At 41.6% G+C, this 19,936-nt stretch overlaps 1 protein-coding gene across 2 annotated transcripts in view; it reads right to left on the bottom strand.

Annotated features, from left to right (window-relative positions):
- The window catches only part of ADGB (androglobin), a 215,269-nt gene that overhangs the window by 183,479 nt on the left and 11,854 nt on the right, over positions 1 to 19,936 (bottom strand). For both annotated transcript variants that reach the window (XM_045012031.1, XM_045012029.1), the window contains exon 2: positions 108 to 267. In XM_045012031.1, coding sequence (XP_044867966.1) covers positions 108 to 267 — 160 coding nt within the window. The remainder of the gene's footprint in view (positions 1 to 107; positions 268 to 19,936) is intronic.

The following is a 19,936-nucleotide window of genomic DNA, read 5'->3' as shown; positions in this document are numbered from 1 at the left end:
ATTAACATGTTTATCCGCAACAAATTATTCTGAAGTTAAAGCAAAGCATACTCTATTAAATATATGTAGACAAATTAAGCTGAAAAACAGTGTAATATTCAACTTACCAAAACTGGACTCTTTCCAGCTTTATCTTTCTCTTTTCCAACTTTTCCTGCATCCCACTTTTCTGCATTGATATCTGCTTCGTTCCATTCTGGCCAAATGGGAAATTTCCCTTTCTTCGATTCACTAGCAGCACCCACACTGGGTAACACAGCAGCTGGCCTGAAAAGCAACCAACAGCCAATTTAAAGTGAAGATTACATCAGAGAAGAAAGAAAATGTGTACAATAGAAAGATTTTCACAAAGTAATACATTTTCATATCCGATTGTTTTAATTTAACTTAATTAAAAAGTTCAGAGCTACTAATTACAATACCTTTCCTTTCTGAATTCAGAAAAAGTAATATCAAAAGGTCTTTAAAACTACTAGATACAATTCTGTGTAGTAATCCTGCAAAGCATTTAAGCACATGCCATTTTAAAGTACATTAGTAATGCCACTACTAAATGGAGTATGAAATGGAGCCTGCCAGTGGCACAAGGTGCTGAGCTACAGCATGGATGGGATCCGTACCTGTGCTGAACCCAACACAATGATCCTGCTTTGTGGATCCCTAGTCTTGCCTGATATGGAGAGATACATATACCTGGCTGCCAGGTAGCAGAAACAGTTCATACACATGCAGCTCCACAGGAGTTTGAAGAGTAAAAGGGACATGATGATGACTGGAATCAGGGCATGGCACCTCCTCCCCTATGGATGTGTGATCCAGGAGTGAAGGGGTACATGTTAAAGATGACCTCCACAAATTCCTTTAAACCTACTTGTTGCAAGCATAGGAGCAGCCTATGAGACTGGGACCAGGCAGGGACCTGCTGAAACCTGGCAGCTGCACCACAAGCACCCTGGCCCCAAACATTGAGCATCATGGCCCCAAACACAGACAACCTTGCTGAAGAAGAGGCACGTCTGAGATGTGGACAGCCTACCTCAGTCAGACAGAAAGGTGACCTGAGACAGAATCCACCTCCCTGCATTGTTCTAGAGCCATGTGCTCCCCTGTGATGAGTTCACTGCATCTCTGTGGGGGCTTGTCTCCTGCACATGGGCAGGCTTGAGATCATGTAACATGCAGGGTGCTCTGCACAGGGCTCCACTTGCTCAGCAGCGCTCTGAGATCTGCACAACAGCAGAATCAAGATCTCAGAGAAGGGCTTTTATACTTCCAGAAGCTTTCAAATAAAGAATATCTTATTTAAATAATCCTTCTAGCTCATAGAGGTTTTTAATATATAATTTCTCAACATTTGTCTAATTCTGATGGTGTGGGTTTAACAAGAAAAAAAAAAAGACGGGGCCCCTTCCTTACAACACATTCCTTCTATCTCCTATGAGCAGCAGCAGAGGACCTAGAGCTGTATGTCTGCAGACTCAGGACGACAACACTCTTTTGGTTTACACTTGGAAAGTTATCTTCAAACCATTATTGTAAGTGGTTTGTGTGTGTGTGGCAGTGGTGATTTTTTTAAAGATGAAAGCTGACATTCAGCAGAAACTGAAAATTGCAGGGGCACATATTTGCAAGGGAACTCTTCCCACTTGCTGTGGATGAGTGGACTTTTCAAATCCTCGAATGGGTCATATTCCTCTGCAGCATGGGGCACGGGTCACTTGCTGGAGGATTCTCTGCAGCTTGAGGTCTTCAAATCACAATTTGAGGACTTCAATAACTCAGACATAGGTTAGGGGTTTGTTATAGAAGTGGATGGGTGAGATTCTGTGGCCTGAATTGTGCAGGAGGTCAGACTAGGTGATCATAATGGTCCCTTCTGACCTTAAAGTCTATGAGTCTATATTATATTGGGTGTGTATTTATATTGCTGTGCAAATGATTGATAATAGTATATAGAACAATCAAATTTTGAATTTCAGATCTATAATTTCTTCCTGGGGTTCTGGTGACTATACAAACCACTTAAGCTTTTCCTTTTGTGATTTATTGCATCTCCAGGACCACTTTACACATGTAACAGTTTAGAATATCTGATCATAGCCTCATGATTCAGTTTTGTTTTATATTTTTAATTCTATGGTACATGTTATTGCCTGAATTTTCAGTATAGTGAGCATCTAATTAATTATGCCCCAACTCTAATCACATAAATGCTGACTGCACAAATAGGTATTCTTGGAGTATTAGTAGGTGACATCCTTTACTGTTAAACTCTTTACTCTTACCTTCTTATTAGCTGCAAGAACAAAGTGATGTCAAAACTAATGCTCCTTCACTGTTTAATCAAATACTACACTGACACACACTACTAGTAACTCTTCCTGGGAGTTAAATTATAAAAATTCAGTACAATCTGCATGTATATTCTGCTCTGTATATTATAAGGTATAGCCCAAGCCATCTTCACAAACTGGAAGACAGATGTATTCTCTGGAGTGAATCTTCACTTTTCTCTTCTATCTCTACCAAGTATAAAAAGCCTCAGGCATCTCCTCTAAGTTATTTGATCTTTCGTTTTCTCTACCACATCTTCTTAACAGAATGTCAAAAGATATTCCATTCTATATTTAATAATACTTAGAGTGCAAGCACAGACATGCAGATACTTAGCAGAATTTTAGTGAATTACCAGAGAGCTACCCCACTTTCAGTTTCTTTACTGAGTTTTGCTGTACATACATATATGCACAACAGCAAAGAAGAACAGAATGCCAGCTCTATTAGAGGTTTTGGTATTCATGATGATCATTATTTTTGCTCCTTTCAAAATTGATCTAGGCTAGGTCTACACTTAATGACAATGACCTAGCTATGTAGCTCAGGCCTGTGAAAGATATCAGACCCTGTGTTACATAGCTAAGTCAACCTAAACCCCCTGTGTAGACATAGCTAGGTTGACAGAAGAATATTTCTGTTAACTTAACTGCTGTCTCTCGAAGAGGTGGATTAACTACATCAGCTGATCTCAAAAACTGTGGGGCAGACTTCTCAAGGGAAGCAAAGGAATGTGTTAAGGGAGGTGCAAGCTATGTGCCTTTATTAATTATTATTATTAAAAGAGTTCTGGCTATCAGCCCCAGGTGGCTGGGGCTCATGCAGAAGGGCCGTGCACATCCAGGAGGCACGGATAAAGGGGACAGCCAGAGCCCCACCACCTAGGCTCTCCTTCCCCCTGCCACTCAATCCCTCATGGGAAGGAGCCTAGGCTCAGGCTCTCCACACACACACACACACACACACACACACCCCTCACCCAATCCCTCACCTGGAGGTGGTGGGGTTCCAGCTGTCAGCCCAGGGTGGCAGCAGCAGGGCATAATTAAGGTGGCAAAAGTGATATTCATCAACCTCACTGTTCACATTGCCATCCTTACTTCTGTGCTGCTACCTGCACGGCCCTACCTTCAGAGACAGCACATGGCCAGCAGCCCCTGCTCTCTGCTCTGCCTTCAAAGCTGGGTGGTGGTATATGCACAGGGTTGGGAGGGGTAAATAAATGACTACACACACACAAAGAAGGGGTGTCTAGTAAAATAAGTTTGAGAACCGCTACATCAATTAAAAAACCCATTTCTGTCAGCGTAGGAAGCATTTATGCTACAGAGGCACAGCTGCAGCACCACAGCTGTGCCACTACCATACAAACATACCCCTAAACAACTCCTTTGCAAAGCAAGGTGTCACCACAACACATCCCCTTTTAGCTTGAGGTGGCATTTCAGCAGCTGTGACTCAGTTTCATCCCACTATCCTTTGGCCTATTGAAGGCATAGGACTGTCCTGGCGCTCCATCCCAACTATTTTACTGAAGTCCTAAAATTACACATACAAAAACCAAACCTTCAGCCTACTTCAGCTCATCTGACACCCAATCCATCTCAGGCACACTTTTGACCACCCTTCTATGCCTTAACCCACCCCATGATCCCAGGGCTGGCCCACTCCTTCCCTTACTCAGGAGTTCAAGGAGACTCCAGCTAAGCCTCTAGCCCACCCCTGGAGAAGCTTATCTGGCCTTTCTCCTTCTCAGACTTCCTTCAGGTATCTTCCTAGAGAGAATATCTCTATTCAGCCTCCGCCCACAACTGGCCTTACCCAACTCCTTATGGACCAACAAGCTCTGTCCTGCCCCAGCTGGGCTTTATTTCTAATTAGTCCAGGTGCAAGTAGGAAGCTTAATTGTCCTCTCAGGCCAATATTAACCTTTTCATGGCATGGGTGGGGTAGACTACTGCATCGTGCTTTACATACACCCAAATTATCAAATAAATACATCAATAAAAATTGTGTGTTCTTATGTTTCCCTATGGATGTATATATTAAATATAAATGAAGTATTTAGCAGTTTAAAAAAAACTTCAAGGACAACTTGATTGTCTTACAATTTTTAATTTATTTATTTATTTGTCTAAAAGTGTGTGTTGAGTTTTTTTTAAGAAAAAGATTCATTCAATAATAAAAAATAAAGATATTCAGGAGTCAGTCCCAAAGACAATTAAAAAATTCACACAATTCAATGTTTAAACATTATTAAATCATCCACCACTATTTGGGGTGGAAAGAAAGGAATTTAATTAATATTTTCCTAACCAATGAAAACCAAAATACTAACCGATCCTGTTTTCACTCAATATTTTATATTTCAGCAAATCTTGAGTTATCGCAACCTAGCTAAAGAATTTAACAAGCTTCTCAAAAAGGGAGAAGAATACAGTAGTTGAGAGTACTCTCTACACAATAGCGATGGGGGGCAGGAGGGAGGAGGAACGAGACCTACTAAAAGATCTGATCTTCCATACAGCTTTTTGTAACATAATTTTTAAAATGTGCATGAAGATGTCCGGTTTTCATTATTTCCTTTTCAGTTTTTCTTTGTCATTTCCAAGTCATTTTTCATCCATACTGTGGTTCCATATGCATTCCCTCACACCATAAAAGATAGGTGTAGACCTTGCACTTCACAAACAGTTCTGGTGGGAATGATGGCTGGGTTGCAAGGGCCCCTCCCTTGCAAACATTTTTATTTGGTTCATTTCCTTTCTTTGGCTTTTGCTTAGCGAGCTAAATTTGAGAATGGACATACAACCTTTTCCGCACTGTAAAATAAGTCTCCTTTATTTTTGGCCACTTGTAACATACAGAAAGGACAAACAGGTCTAACAGTACATTAGTGGTGCCTACACTATCTCCTTAACGCTTCACATAGGGATCCTGCTAGAGCCTTCAGTGTATACAAGAGCCTTTTCCTTAACCATACTTGGAACCAAATCTTCCTCATGAATCCCATAAATTCCAATAGATCCATTTATTCTTCATTAGTGTTTCTCAGGATTTGTCAGTTTCTGCAAATGCCCTGCCACCTTTTTTACTCTTTTCCCTAAATCCCTGTCATTCTTTATGACACGGGTTGCTACTTCCTTTGCAGATCTCAACTGTTTAATGTTTTCAGCTTTTCTCTTTAATCCTTCATCACTAACCTGTTATGTAACCAAACATTTTCTAGCAAGCTTGCTACTTTAGTTTCTAAATTTGTTAAGGCTTTCTTCATGTCATCCATTTTATGGCAAGTAAGTGGTAGAAAGGATTTCACGCTTTCCTTATGATATCATATCGGCCTGGGAAAAACAATTGAAATGAGCCTGACGACTGGTTGAGCAGTGCAAAGCCTGAGCTCTGGGACCAGACCTATGCCGTTTAAATAAACCAGTCCTCTTGATTTGGGTATTCTTATGACTAATGTCTTAGACACACAGAAACAAGTCTGGAGTTCACTTCCTACTCCTCAGTGACATGCTACATTAGCCATTGCTTATCTTCTCAGTGACAGTTTACCTACTTAGTGACTTTAATTGCTGGCACCTGGCTCCACCTACATACACCTTTTGTGCATTTGTTTAAAAGCTTTATCCATTTTACATTAAAATGTACAAAAAGATACAACATGAACCATGAACTCAACCATACAATCCCAATGGAAGGTAAGATATGGGCTATATTAGCAGCTTCTCTCATTGTCTCCTGGGCAGCGTTTCCAGTCTGGAAATTGACTTGGTAACTGAAAGCCAAAACTTTGTTAACACAGAGTTAAGATTGCCTGGGAGTGTCTTGTGATCTTCCAGAATGTCAAGTTCAGCTACATTCAAACCTCTGAAAACCACAAACTTCTGAAGCAAACAGACTTCTGAAAACCAAGAAATACATTAAGGTACAGACCACACCCATAATGGAGCTTTAAATGTTTCCCTACAGCTGTCAATACCCATTGAGAAGAGTTCAGTAAGAGGGAGTACCATAAATAGACATGAAGAATGACTAAGAGAATGTGACATTTGTACAGATTTTATTTGCTGCATTTATCTGCATGCACTTCAGCTGTTAGGTGTAGCTGTACTGAATGGTGAAGTGATTAATTGGAGCAGGTTGGGAGCGCTGTCACTCTGGTATTAGGAAAAGTGCATGCATACGTTGGGAAACAGATATGCCTCATTTCAGTGCTAAATTCCGTAGGCTGTGTCAACACCGGTGCATAAGGATCTTCTTGCCATAGGGATTGTTAGCAGTCTGGTGTCATGTATCACAATGGTCTCTGGAGCATAGTGAAGGGCAAGTGAAGGCAATGTCTCAGATGGAATCCTCAAGGCAAAAGTGACCTAAACCCAAGTTTTGTGTTTAGATTTTGTCCTATAGTGCTCATGTGCTGTTTCCTGAATTTTCTGTAGTATCTGTAAGGGTAGAGCCCACGAGCCCTGACACTCCTGCTCCAGCTGAAACCAGGAGTGGTGCCCTGGGGAGCCCCAAGCCCTGGTGCCCCCCATGGGATAGAAGCTGGGAACTGAGCCGTGGCGCTGAAACCTCAAGCCCCAGCACCCTCCATGAGGCTGAAACCAGGAGCAGAGCCGCAGGGCTGAAGCCCTGAGCCCCAGCGCTCCCCGCAAATCTAAAGCCCTGAGCCCTGTTGCTCCCAAGGGTCAGGAATCCCACCCCACCGGAACCCCTGACCCTCCCACCGTCCTGCTGAAGCCCCAACGCCCCACCCTTCCAGTAGCTGAAGTCAGTAATGTCTTGTTCAGGATAGTTTAGAGTTATGGCCAACCTCCATTCCTGAGGAACCCATAACTCTGAGGTTCTACTGTAATTATCCTGGTCATCCCCTTTAACCCTTTTTAAATATTAGCACAATATTAGCCTTCTAGTTTTCTGGAACTTCCCCAAGATTAATTGAAAAGCAACATTAACTGTCCAGGAAGCTCACTGGTCAGCTCTTTTAAAACTCCTGGACTTGCTGATTCAAAAGTGTCCAACTTTAGTATCTGCTGTTTAACATCCTCCCAAACTACTACTGGACAGTATTTCATGATCATTATATGATATGACTACATCATCTCTTCCCCCCACCCCCTGCAACTATAGATCAAATATTTATTAAATATTTCTGCCTTTTCAGCATTATTATTCTAATATATCCATCTAGTAATTGACTAATACAGTGGTTTTCAAATAATGTAATCTACTACATAACCCCATCTGAAATAGGGGACTCATAATATAACTATGAAAACAGAAGGGAAAAAATGGTCTGTAAGGGATACAGAATTTTTCTGGCTGACAAGAGCTTGTGTACCCCTAGGGGTATGTGTACCCCAGTTTGAAAACCACTGGATTAATACACCTCTACCCCAATATAATGCTGTCCTCGGGAGCCAAAAAAAAAATCTTACTGCGTTATAGGTGAAACCGCGTTATATTGAACTTGCTTTGATCTGCCAGAACGCGCAGCCCTGCCCCCACAGAGCGCTGCTTTACCGCGTTATATCTGAATTCGTGTTATATTGGGTCACGTTATATCGGGGTAGAGGTGTACTATTGTTAGGATTCTTTTTGTTCTAAACATAGATTTTTTTTTAAGTTTCTTATTGTACTTAATTCTGCTGGCCATAGTTCTCCTTGTCCTTTTGCTTCCCTTATCAACTTTCTATAATTCCTTTTTACAGGAAAGACTCACCTAGGGAAGATTCAGAATTAAGGGTACTATATCCCTGTTGGTCAAGGGCAAATCTGTTTTTGTAGGTAGTTTGGACTGCTTGGATGTGTAAGGGATTTGGGATTCTGGTACTTGGGATCCCAGGTAACAGTTGCTTTCCGGACTAAACCAAAAATGTAATAAAGTTACATGCAGAAGTCTTTAGCTATGTTTTGTGTATTCAGTTTACTGGAGATGACTTCAGTGAGAACAAGGGAAGCAATGTAATGGCCTAGAAACAATGTGATGATCATTAAGAACTCTGTTTCCTTACCTTCAAGAACGAGGAAAATAACTGTTTCTGCATCCTAACATAGCTGCAATTCACAAAGAATAAAATAACAGAGCACAATGATAATGATAGGCAATCGTTCTTACTGCTCAACTTTAAAAAAAATCTGAAGTAAAAATGCATTTTATTTGTTCACTCGTTGACTTGGCCTTTTAGAAGTCATAGAATCTACTTTGTGTCATCAGTCTCTAACTGTCAAAACTGATAATTTTCACCAAAGCTATGAAACACTTTGGGGGAAAACATGCTTTTTAATATCAGTAGTCAAGTCATGTAAAACTTTTAGATCTGTTTTTCCTTTCAGCAAAATTGCATCCATTAGCTTATCCACATTTATATGTATTTCTATGCTGATCATTTTCAAATGTCAGTTGAATTTAAAAGTAGTGCATTCCAACAAGATTTAGGTCCAAAACTCACCCCTTACCAATATGATCAGTAAACTGAAACCACAAGTGCATGAGTTAAGTCAATTAAAACATTTTTTGTTAAAAGAAGAATTTGAATTGGCACTAATTCAGCAATGCAAGTACAGAAATATTACAGTTGCAAGAATATTTTGACTAGTATAATAATTTAGAGACGATATAGGAAGCTACATTCAAAAAGCTATGGATGAAATTCAGCTGTAAGGAATTATTTAAATCTAAGCACTCTCACTCTGTCATAGTCTACCCTATAAATGACCTCAATGGATTGGCCCATGGGGAATAAGATTCCACACTGAATATTTTATACAGGTCACAATGGATTTAATGATAAACTTGTAAAGTCACACTGTGAATAAACCTAATCGAAGCTAAATCAAAACACATTTGACTTTTTTTTATACAAGGATTCATGTGAATGAAAGTCTAGTCTTGGTGTTCAAACAGTGCATATGTATTGTTTTAGAGTTTGGGTCCCCTGTTTTATTCCCTTCATTTTTCAGTATGCCATCACCAGCAATAAGCTCAAAAAATTAGAGGTAAAAGCAGGAGAAAGCACCTGCTTCCTGGAAAGAGACCATCTGGCTGTTGCTGCTTTGAACAGCAGCAATAGCCAAACATCTGCAGCATAAGGAAGAAGGGACAGGAAAGCTCAGCTGATCACTTACAGTGAGAATAACTAGCTGTACATAGAGTTGCCTACTCCTATTCCCTTCTGTTTATGAATCAAGACAAAGGATGGGACTTGTATGTCTTGAAAGGCAATGGAACACACTGGATCCTTCACCTAGAAGGTAATTTATCAGTATGCCTCACGAAAGGTGAATCAAAGCCAAGTCTAGATGTAAAACACTGCAAGGATTTTGGGTGAGCATTACTCTCCAAGACATGAGAGTATCTAGTTAATTAAGCCTAAATTCCAGAATGCATGTTATGAATTTGTTTTATACGTAGCTATTTGTTTCCAATATTTCTACTCGTGATTACTTGAATCTCTACTTTTTAAAATAAACTTATTCTTGATTTCACTATAAGCATATCTAAGTGCTGTGTGTTCAGTGGCGCAATGATCTGAGTAAGTGGAACTGGTAAGCTGGAGTGTACTGTTCATTTGGAAGCAACAAATCTGTGAATATTGAGAGTGTCCAGTAGACCAGGGGCTGGACACTCCAGGGAGTTTCTTGGAGGGAGTATGGAATTGGAGTATGACTTTAGCTAACCTGTAGAGTAACAGCAGGGTCTGCATAGGCCAAGAGGGTAGTGCTTGTGTTGCCCATGGCCAGGGGAGTTGGGGAGCTGCCCCTCAGCAAGCACAGACAAGCTTCCTCACATTAAGGTCAGGTGGTAGCTTGGTGCCTCGCAGCCTTGAGTGCTCCTGGGAAGTGTCAGAGCCAGGCCCCAGAAGTAAGAACACGGAGCCTGTCTGTCCTGGGCTCTCAATGAGTCCCCAGTTGGCACCCAGGCAAAGTAGAGGAGGAAGCCATCTGACTCAAATGCAGATGGCACAAGAGCTGGATTGGAGGGCAGGGAGTGAAAAGAGTAGACTGGGACAAGGAACCTAACGAGACTGAGAGAAGAGGGTGAGAGGGGAGAGACAGATCAGATGATGAATTGGAAGGAGGTAACTGAGACTGGCTGGACAAGGAGACAGGAACTGAAATGAGAAGCCTGAGGAATGGAGACTGGGAAAGAAGCCAGGGGTAGGGAAAAAATAGAACTGGGACAGGGACTTGGTGGAGGCAATGAGCAGGAGTCAAGCTTGAGGGTAACTAGCGAAAGGGTCTGTGGCTACTAAAGCACATTTCTCTCCAAAGCTTTGGATAGAACTCAAGAATTTTGAGTGTCACTATTCCTCTGTCAGCAAACGTACGTGAACCTGTTGGCAAAGTGTGTCACATCTCCCTGTAGTGGCTGGTCTACACAAAGCATGACAACCTACTACTACTAGTGGTTACACCAGGGGTCTCAAACATGTGGCCCGCAGGCCACATGCAGCCCGCGGGGTGATTTTCTGCGGCCCATGATCTCCTCGTGACCCCCTGCCCTCCCCCAGCGTTTACGTAGAGCAGCTCCAGCCCGACGCAGACCAGGGGAAGGGCAGGCTTCCTGCCTACCTGCCTGCCCTGCCCCCATGCCGGCCGGAACGTGAGGAAGGGAGGGGCACAGGGTTTGTGTATTGCTGTTGCTTCAGACACCGCCCCCAGCATCTCCCATTGGTCGCGGTTCCCCGTTCCCAGACAATGGGAGCTGCTGGGGGCGGTGCCTGAAGCAACAGCAATACACAGACCCTGCGCCCTTCCCTTCCCCATGTTCACTTCCCGGAGTGGCGAGGGAGTAGGGCAGGGCGGGCAGGCAGGCAGGGAGCCTGCCCTGCCCCTGGTGCGCACCACGCCAGAGCTCGCCGCCCGAATCCCTCCTGCACCCTTACCCGAGCCCGTTGCCACACCCCGCACCTGTCCAACCCCCTTCCCTGAACCACTTGCCTCACCCTGTACCCTGACCCCCTCCCTGAACCCCCTGCCGCACCCCACACCCCTCCTGCACCCCAACCCACTGCCCTGAGCCCCGTCGCACTCCTCCTGCACCCTGACCCCTGCCGTACCCCGCACCCCTCCTGCACCCTGATCCCCTGCCCTGAGCCCCCTGTTGCACCCCCAACCCTCCTGCACCCCTACCCCCTGCCCTGAGCCCCCTGCCCACCCTGAACCCATGCCACATCCCATACCCCTCCTACACCCCCTGGGGGCAGGGAGGGGGCGGAGTTGGGGTGGGGATTTCGAGGAAGGGGTTGGAATGGGGGCACGGAAGGCGTGGGAAGAGGAAGGGCAGGGGTGGGGCCTCATGGAAGGGGTGGAGTGGGGGCAGGGCCGAGGGTGGCCGGGGGAGGTGTCAGTAATGCGGCCCTCGGGCCAATGTACTAGTCCTCATGTGGCCCTCATGGTCATTTGAGTTTGAGACCCCTGGGTTACACCATCAGCTGTAGTGGCAGATGTCTGCCCTTGCTTCATTCAGTGTACAAGATGAATCTGCTCTTAAAATGGATCATGGCTGTGTTGTCTGTAAGACCACTGTCTCATTTATTGCAGAAGTTGCAAGCTCTGTAGTAAAGGAGGTAGGGGACTGCAGGAAAAGAATCAGACTGGAAGGGACCTCGAGAGGTCTTCCAATCCAATCCTCTGCACTCAAGGCAGGAATATTATCAAGACCATTCCTGACAGGTGTTTGTCTAACCTGCTGTTAAAAACCTCAAATGACAAAGATTCCACAACCTCCCTAGGCAATTTATTCCAGTGTTTAACTACCCTGACAGTTAGGAAGTTTTTCCTAATGTCCAACCTAAACCTTCCTTGCTGCACATTAAGCCCATTGCTTCTTGTCCTATCCTCAGAGGTTAAGAAGAACAATTCTTCTCCCTCCTCTTTGTAATAACCTTTTATGTACTTGAATACTGTTATGTCCCCCGTCAGTCTTCTATTTTGTTCAATCTTCCCTCATTGGTCATGATTTCTAAACCTTTAATCATTTTTGTTGCTCTTCTCTTTTCCTGAAATGTGGCACCCAGAACTGGATACAATACTCCAGTTGAGGCCTTATCCAAGAACTTGCTGGATAATCTATGCCCTACTGTGTTATTTTCCTAACAGATGTTTGGATAGTTGAAGTCCCCATCACCACCAACTCCTGTGCTTTGGATGATTTTGTTAGTTGTTTAAAAAAAAAAGTTTCATCCACCTCTTTGTCCTGGTTAGGTGGCCTGTAGCAAACCCCCACCATGACATGACCTTGTTTTTTACCCCTTTTATCCTTACCCAGAAACTTTCAACAAGTCTTTCTCCTATTTCCATCTCAACCTGTCTAAATGCCTTATATATCAAAGATACATACAACACCTCTTCCCTTCAGGAAAGAAAGGATGGCCTCATTGTTGAATGCTGCCCTGGAGGATTGGATTCTGTCTCTGCCTCTGCTACAGGGCAACAACATATATGGAGAAATATAAAATACTACATGCGTGCATTAACTATTGTTAAGGCTACGATTTAGTCATGGAGGTCACGGAAGTCATGGAATCCGTGACTTCCAGTGACCTCCGTGACTTCAGCTTGCAGTGGTCGAGAGCTGAAGGGTCCTTCACCGCCCATGGGGTAGGGAGCTGTGTGGTACCCCTCCCCACGCCTCTGGTGGTCCCCGTAGCTTCAAGCCACCACAGGCAGCTGGGTACCCCACAGCTCCCAGCCACTGTGGGCAACGGGGAACCCTCCAAGCTCCCAACTGCTGTGGGTGGCAAGGGAATCCCCGAGCTCCCAAGCGCCATGCCCCCCAGAGCTGCAGGCGGCAGGGGTACCTTGCAGTTCCCAGTCCCTGTGGGCAGTGGGGGGAACTCCACAGCTCCCAGTCCCCATGGGCAGCGTGGGACCCCCAGAGCTTCAGGCAGAGGTAACCCGGAACTCTCATCTGCTGACGGTGCACAGCCCCTGCACAGCTGCCACACTTCAGGCGGTGTGAGGACCTGCAGATCCCCATTTTGCCAGGGTTATTTTTAGTAAAAGTCACAGACAGGTCATGGCTTCCGTGAATTTTTCTTTTTTGCCCATGACCTGTCTGTAACTTTTACTAAAAATATCTGTGACAAAATCTTAACCTTACTATTGTAGGAAAAATAATTGAAAGTAAGAGATAACATAACATTTAGTAGCCGAATGTTCACTATATTCAGATCTGTAAAATAATGTCATTTCTAAAATGAGAGATTGTAAATGCACATAAGCAAAATCTCCGTCTTGCATCATCAAGGGTATTCAGTCACTTTAGCACACTGATCTGGTTATAAATGGCATTCCCACCATCTGCAACATACTTTGTTTACAACCAAGTGGCACTCTAAGATTTGTGAAATTCTTTCCTGCCTTTGAAAACATAATCCTTAAAAGCAAATCTTTACTGATCATTGCAAGCAAGGGACAAACACTTCAGCAGCAATAGGATATAAACTGTTTCGGAAGTAAGTTTTTTATCTCTAAAGAACGATACCATCCTTCTTGTGTTCCTGGTATACAACAGGATAGAACTCGCCACCTCAAAGATTTTTCACCTGGAGATTAGCAGTTGTAGTGATGATGACAGATGCTCCTGCTGGTCTGCACATACTACAAATTCCACTACCACCTTTTGAACCTAAGGGCTTGTCTACACTAACACTTTACAACGCTGCAACTTTCTTGCTCAGGGGTGTGAAAAAAACACACACACACACACACACCCCAAGCGCAGCAAGTTTCAGCGCTAGAAAGTGCCGGTATAAACAGTGCATGGCTCTGGTAGCTACGCCCCTCGTGGAGGTGGGTTTTTTAGAGCTCTCCCAGCACTCTGCTGTGACTACACAAGCCATGTTAACGCACTGCCGTGGCAGCACTTTAACATTGTCAGTGTAGATGAGCCCTAAGACTGTAATTAATTTGTGTGTATATGTTTACCTGATTTAACCTTGTAAATAATTCATTTCTTTTTCTTAGTTAATAAATCTTTAGTTAACTACAAGCACTGTCTTTGGTGTGAGATCTAAAGTGCAATTGATCTGGGATAAGTGACTGGTCTTTTGGATCTAGGTGGGTAACCTGAATATTGTTGTGATTTTTGGTGCAAGGGACCATCAGTCACAAAGGCAAGCTTGCCTCAGTAGCAAGATAGATCGGAGTACTCAAGGGGACAGTCTGTGACTCTATGGTTAGAGTGGTAAAGTGCCTGAGGAGTTTACACTTGACTGTGAGTTCTATACTTAGATTTCATCAATCAGTTTGGGGTTTGTGTCCTTTTTCTTACCAGTCTGCCCTAAGGTTGGTACTCATGCTCTTGAGCCACTCAGACACCTTGACAGAGATAATGTAAAATCAAGGGGCATGGGAAGGAAAGAACCTTAAGTGGTCAACTTCTACAAAGAATGTATAGTTTACAAACTAGTGGTCCTTTTCAGATGGTCCTGTTGCTCCACCTTTTCTGTACCTCCTTCCCTCAGGCATAGCAACATATAGCTCCAGTATTTTAACAAGTGGCAGATCATAATTGGCTAACCAACACCAATTAAGTGTTTGGCAACCTTAACTAAAGGCATCATTACATACTTCTCTAATAATGTCTGCTGTATAGGCAACAGCTATAGCCTTATATGGGCTCAGATATGTTGTGCTGAATCAGACTGTAAAAGCGCCGTGAAAGACAAAAAAAAATCCTCTCAGGCAATCCAGCAAGAAAATTTAGGGTGATCAAATTATATTTTATGGCTATCTGTATGCATTACCTTTATAGAACCTAAAATAGCCTGGTCATGTATAGCATGTAAATATAAAAGATAGCACCAGTATTTGTAGAATTAATTTACAATGTTCAGGGCTTCTTTTTCTAAATAACTTTAAAGTCTATTAATCATTGTTCCTTTTTATACTATCAGTACTTCTATGATAAGTCACAAAATTTCAGGTATGTATTAGGTAGCAACAAATACCACTTAACAGTAGAAAAACAATGTAAAAGAAAATTTTGCTGCAGCAACAGATGCTCATTGGAAAAGTGAGATAATCAGAAATAACCTGCCTTTCAATTACTGCAAACTGCTAAATTTACAGGATGATATTTTCTCACCAATCTTGTAATCATCCATGTCCTTCTCTGTCAAAGGGACAGCAGTGCAAGCATGCCATCTGGGTTTTGTAGACTAGAGTTACACATCACTTGCATATTGATTGAAATATGGCCAAAATTGTCTTGCAAACATATTGAACAAGAGGGGTAACAGAAGCCCACATGATAAACAAATGTCCAATACTGGCCTCCGAGATCTGAGAGGAAAGAGCAGATCGATCCTAACCAGGGTTCAACAGAGAGATCAACAATACCCAGTGGTCAAAGACCGCAGAAAGATCTAAAACAATCACCATGGACACTTGACCTCTGTTTGTCATTAGGGGGAAATCATCATCAACAAAATAGTGCTATCTTCATGCCACACAGGATGTATGCCAGATTGAAAACAGTCAAGAAAGTCCGAGGACTCTACCTGGTAAAATGACTTTGCTACAAGATTCAATAAGTTTACCCAAAAAGGAAAAGTTAATAATACTGTGATAGCTGACAAAATTTTAAATGTCAAGGGTTGTGGGCTTAATGACTACTACTTTGTGACTAGCTGGCATGGCACAGGGAGGCATTAATAAATTCATCCAACAGCAGACCACTCAATCCACACCTAGCCCTGTTGGATTTTACTGGGCATGAGAGGCATAGGTCCAACTTGCAACATGCAAGTCTTAGCTTCCAGAGAAGAAATGGCATTTGTCTCTTCTTGGCATATTTCTGCAAATAAGGACAATCTTTGCATCAAGAAATAGACTATTTCCACCACCCAGATTTCCACTGGTCAAGATTTCACTAGTAGGGTGGAAGAAAAAGTGTTCTTTATTTCTACGTCAGACATAGCACAGATTTTCAAAAACCACATATTTGGCAAATCAGAGTTAGTAACCCTAACTTCCTCCCTGTGGGCCTGATCTAAAGTCTATTTAAATCACTGGAAAGATTCTCACTGACATCAGTAGGCTGTCATTCAGAACCTGAATATGTAACCTATTGCAGACTCTCCTGCGCACTAAAATGAATAAACCTGTGTGCTACATCATGGCTGATACACTGAGATGTTTGATTAAAAGCACTCATTGAAAGGACTAAGATCATTGGAACATTTTGGATATTTAGGGGAGGAATTTAGGGCCCAATTATGTAGTGTGCCAAGCGCTATCAACACCCACTCCAATGGGAGTTAACGCCAATCAGCATCTCACAGAAGGCACTCATCCCCTCAGAAGTGAAGTACTGGTGCCACTGAAATCAATGGTAAAACTCCCATTGACTTCAATGGGACCAAGATTTCACTCCAGGTCTTTAATGAGTGAAGCCCCAAGGTGTGCTCAACACAATGATGATCCCGTTGAGAGGGTCTACTAGATCTGGTAATTGGCCGAGAAAGAACACCATTATTATGGTTTACTTACTTATATTGCTTATGAAAAATGGCATTAACCTATACATGATTTCATAGTCTAGTAAATGCCAAATTCAGTTTTCCATTTTAGTTTTCTAATTCAGTCTTGATCAATTCTGGCAAAGAATTACTCAATCTAAAATAGAATACTGAAAGGAAAATCTGAAAGCATTTGATTTAATAGCTATTTTGTCAACACAGTATTAAAAATAAAAACATATTAAATATTATATTAATAAATTATCTATGTTCTAAACAAATAAAAATTCTCCTAAAAAGTAAACTGAAGTGGTTATTTTTAAAACTAGTAAGATAATATATCCTGTGTTCTGTTAAAACTTTCAAAATCATTATAAAGTCCTGCTTCTAGCATTTCTGTTACAGAAACCAAATACATTCCACTGTGATTATACATGCAAAACTCATTAATAGTAATCAGCATCACATGTGCAGAGGCAGAAACACAGGCCACAAAAGGAGTAGCAAGAAACTGCACTCAGTTTTCTCATGAGGAAAACAAGTTTGCTTGTAAAATGTTAGCTTCAAGATAAAAATATCACTTCTTAATAGATTAGAACAAGCTGTCACCTCTTTCTCTTGATCTAAATTCACTATCTATGGTTCAACAGAACTTCCTCACAGCTTAGACCAGAAAGCTTAGCTGATGGTTTGTTGAACTAGAAGAGATATACCGGTATGTTGTTCTGAGCTGACGCTTTTTCAACTTATGCTTTAAAAAACAGTCTTCATACATCCAAAAGATCTTAATCATATTAAGAGGCTGACAAAAAAGTAATTAGAGATAGGGTAGTCTGCAAAACAATTCAAGAATTACTGCAACTTCAGGTTGTTTGTCAAATGGATTTTTAGTGTTGCCAGCTTTTATGGCCATCACTGTATACTAGGGTGACCAGACAGCAAATGTGAAAAATCGGGATGGGGTGAGGGGGTAATAGGAGCCTATATAAGAAAAAGACCCAAAAATCGGGATTGTCCCTATAAAATCGGGACATCTGGTCACCCTACTGTATACTGTCAGTAACAAAGAAAGAGAGCTTGACCCTGCCCTATGCTACAATTTGTGCTGTGAATCAAGTTAAATATATATATCAGTCTGCTAGCGCATGCCAGAGCAACAGCCAATTTAAGAAGCTACAACATGTGTACATAAATCACATCATTTAGGCTTTTACCTCTGACCCCAGAGACAATGGGCCTGATTCTCATTTATATTAAGGTCACTCTACATCATGTTGGCAGAAGAGGCTGAAAGTGTGAACAAATGTCTTTCTAAAATATATGCTATAGCTCAAACTGAGGTTCTGGCTTGATGCAGAAATTTCTGGGTGAAGTTCTTTGGCATGTGTTATGAAAGAGGACAGTGTAGATTATCATAATAGTAGGTTTGGGCATTTGACCACTCCAAAAATAATTGGTCAACTGACCAGTCAAATATTGTCAAATAATGTAAAAAATGGTCAGATATTTTAAAGCACTAATTTAGCAGAACAGTAACAAAAAAAAGAGTAAGACACCATGGTCTCCAATAGGCTTAGTCTTGGATAGTACATATGCTTAGTTACAAAAGATAAGTTATTTAACTGAGTCATTTTTAACTCAGAAAAATGCAAACACACAATTAAATGAAATTTTAAAAACTTTGAAATAATTATTACTATCTTTTTTTTAGCAATGTTAGGTTAAAAGTAAATGTTATTCAGGACTGAAGTGTTACAAAAGAGAAAAATGAAATTAAACAGAAATAAAACAAACACATAGCAATTATAAAGAAAAAAAGTCATTTTAAAATGTACTTAAACTAGGTAGGCAACAGGCCAACTCCTCCAGCAGCTTAATGGCTGTGCATCTTTTCTCTTTGTGTTGGGGGAGTTCATTTCTGAGTTACTTTCTGTATATGTGTCTAGTCAGTTTAGATTGTAAACTCTTTGAGGCAAGGACTGCGTCTTTTAACTTGTTTAATGTGCTTTGTAAACCACCACGTACATAGATGGCCTGGTGTACAATAAAGACATACATACATTTGTTCTAGAAGATTCCAACCAATCAAGATGCTCAACTTTGAATTAGTTCACCTTTTTCACAACAGGTGGGCCTTAGCATGTGGTACAGTTAGTGATCAAGACATTTAAGTAGACTTGCTAACAGATGGCACCATGATGTAACCAAAAAGACAGGCTGCTGTCTACATCAGGGCATTCTTACTGAAATATTTTACTGTTGTTAACTAATAGACAGTCAATTGACATTATTTGACCCGTCAATTTACTGGCTTGCCAAGCCTACATATCAATGCCTTCTGGCCTTAAAGTCTATAAATCTATTAATAAAATGAACATGCATTTTAAGAAATCTTTACACTATCAAAGTGGTATACGGTAGATGTAAACGAGATGTAGATCTGCTTCTTATCTCAATAACACTGGATTTACATTGGCTTAATCTTTCATTAGTGCAGTTACACTTAGGTTAGAGGTTCCAGTGGTAGCCGTGTTAGTCTCTATCAGCAAAAAAACCCAAACCAAACAAACATGAGGAGTCCTTGGGTTTTTTTACTTAGTTTACAATAGGGTGAGAGCTGAGGCATGTCCTATGCCTTCCATTTCTAATTTTAGATCTCAATATAATTAATGTAAACATTTTCTCTCACTCTTTATACATTTTCTCAGCAAAAATACAACACACAGAATCCGTAACTAACTACATATTTGGTAGTCTCAGGTGACACTAGGAATTCATTCTCTATCCTACCCACAGTGGTCTCATCTGATAATGCTTGATGTGAGATATCAAAGGAAAAATGCTATTCTGGCTAAACATAGTGATAATTCTTTTCACTTTAATTATTTTTTTAATTGTGTGATAACAGCTCTTGTGAATTAGTGATTTTACTATGTGCAGTTTCCAAAGAAAAGGCGTAGTTTTCTTCAGGAGTAAACAAGGAGTAACCAAGGAGCATATTGTAAGGCTACCTCTTTAGAGACAATATGACTTGAAATACTGCCTTTGTGGATTTCACCTGAAGTAGATCTGCAAATGATAGCCCACCCTTAAGAACTGGTACACGGGAAATCAAGGTAATATCT

This window comes from Mauremys mutica, chromosome 3 (genome assembly GCF_020497125.1).
Source record: "Mauremys mutica isolate MM-2020 ecotype Southern chromosome 3, ASM2049712v1, whole genome shotgun sequence".
Taxonomy (NCBI): Eukaryota; Metazoa; Chordata; order Testudines; family Geoemydidae; genus Mauremys; species Mauremys mutica.
Note: the sequence above shows the minus strand (reverse complement) of the source record. Positions and strands in the feature narration are given on the sequence as shown.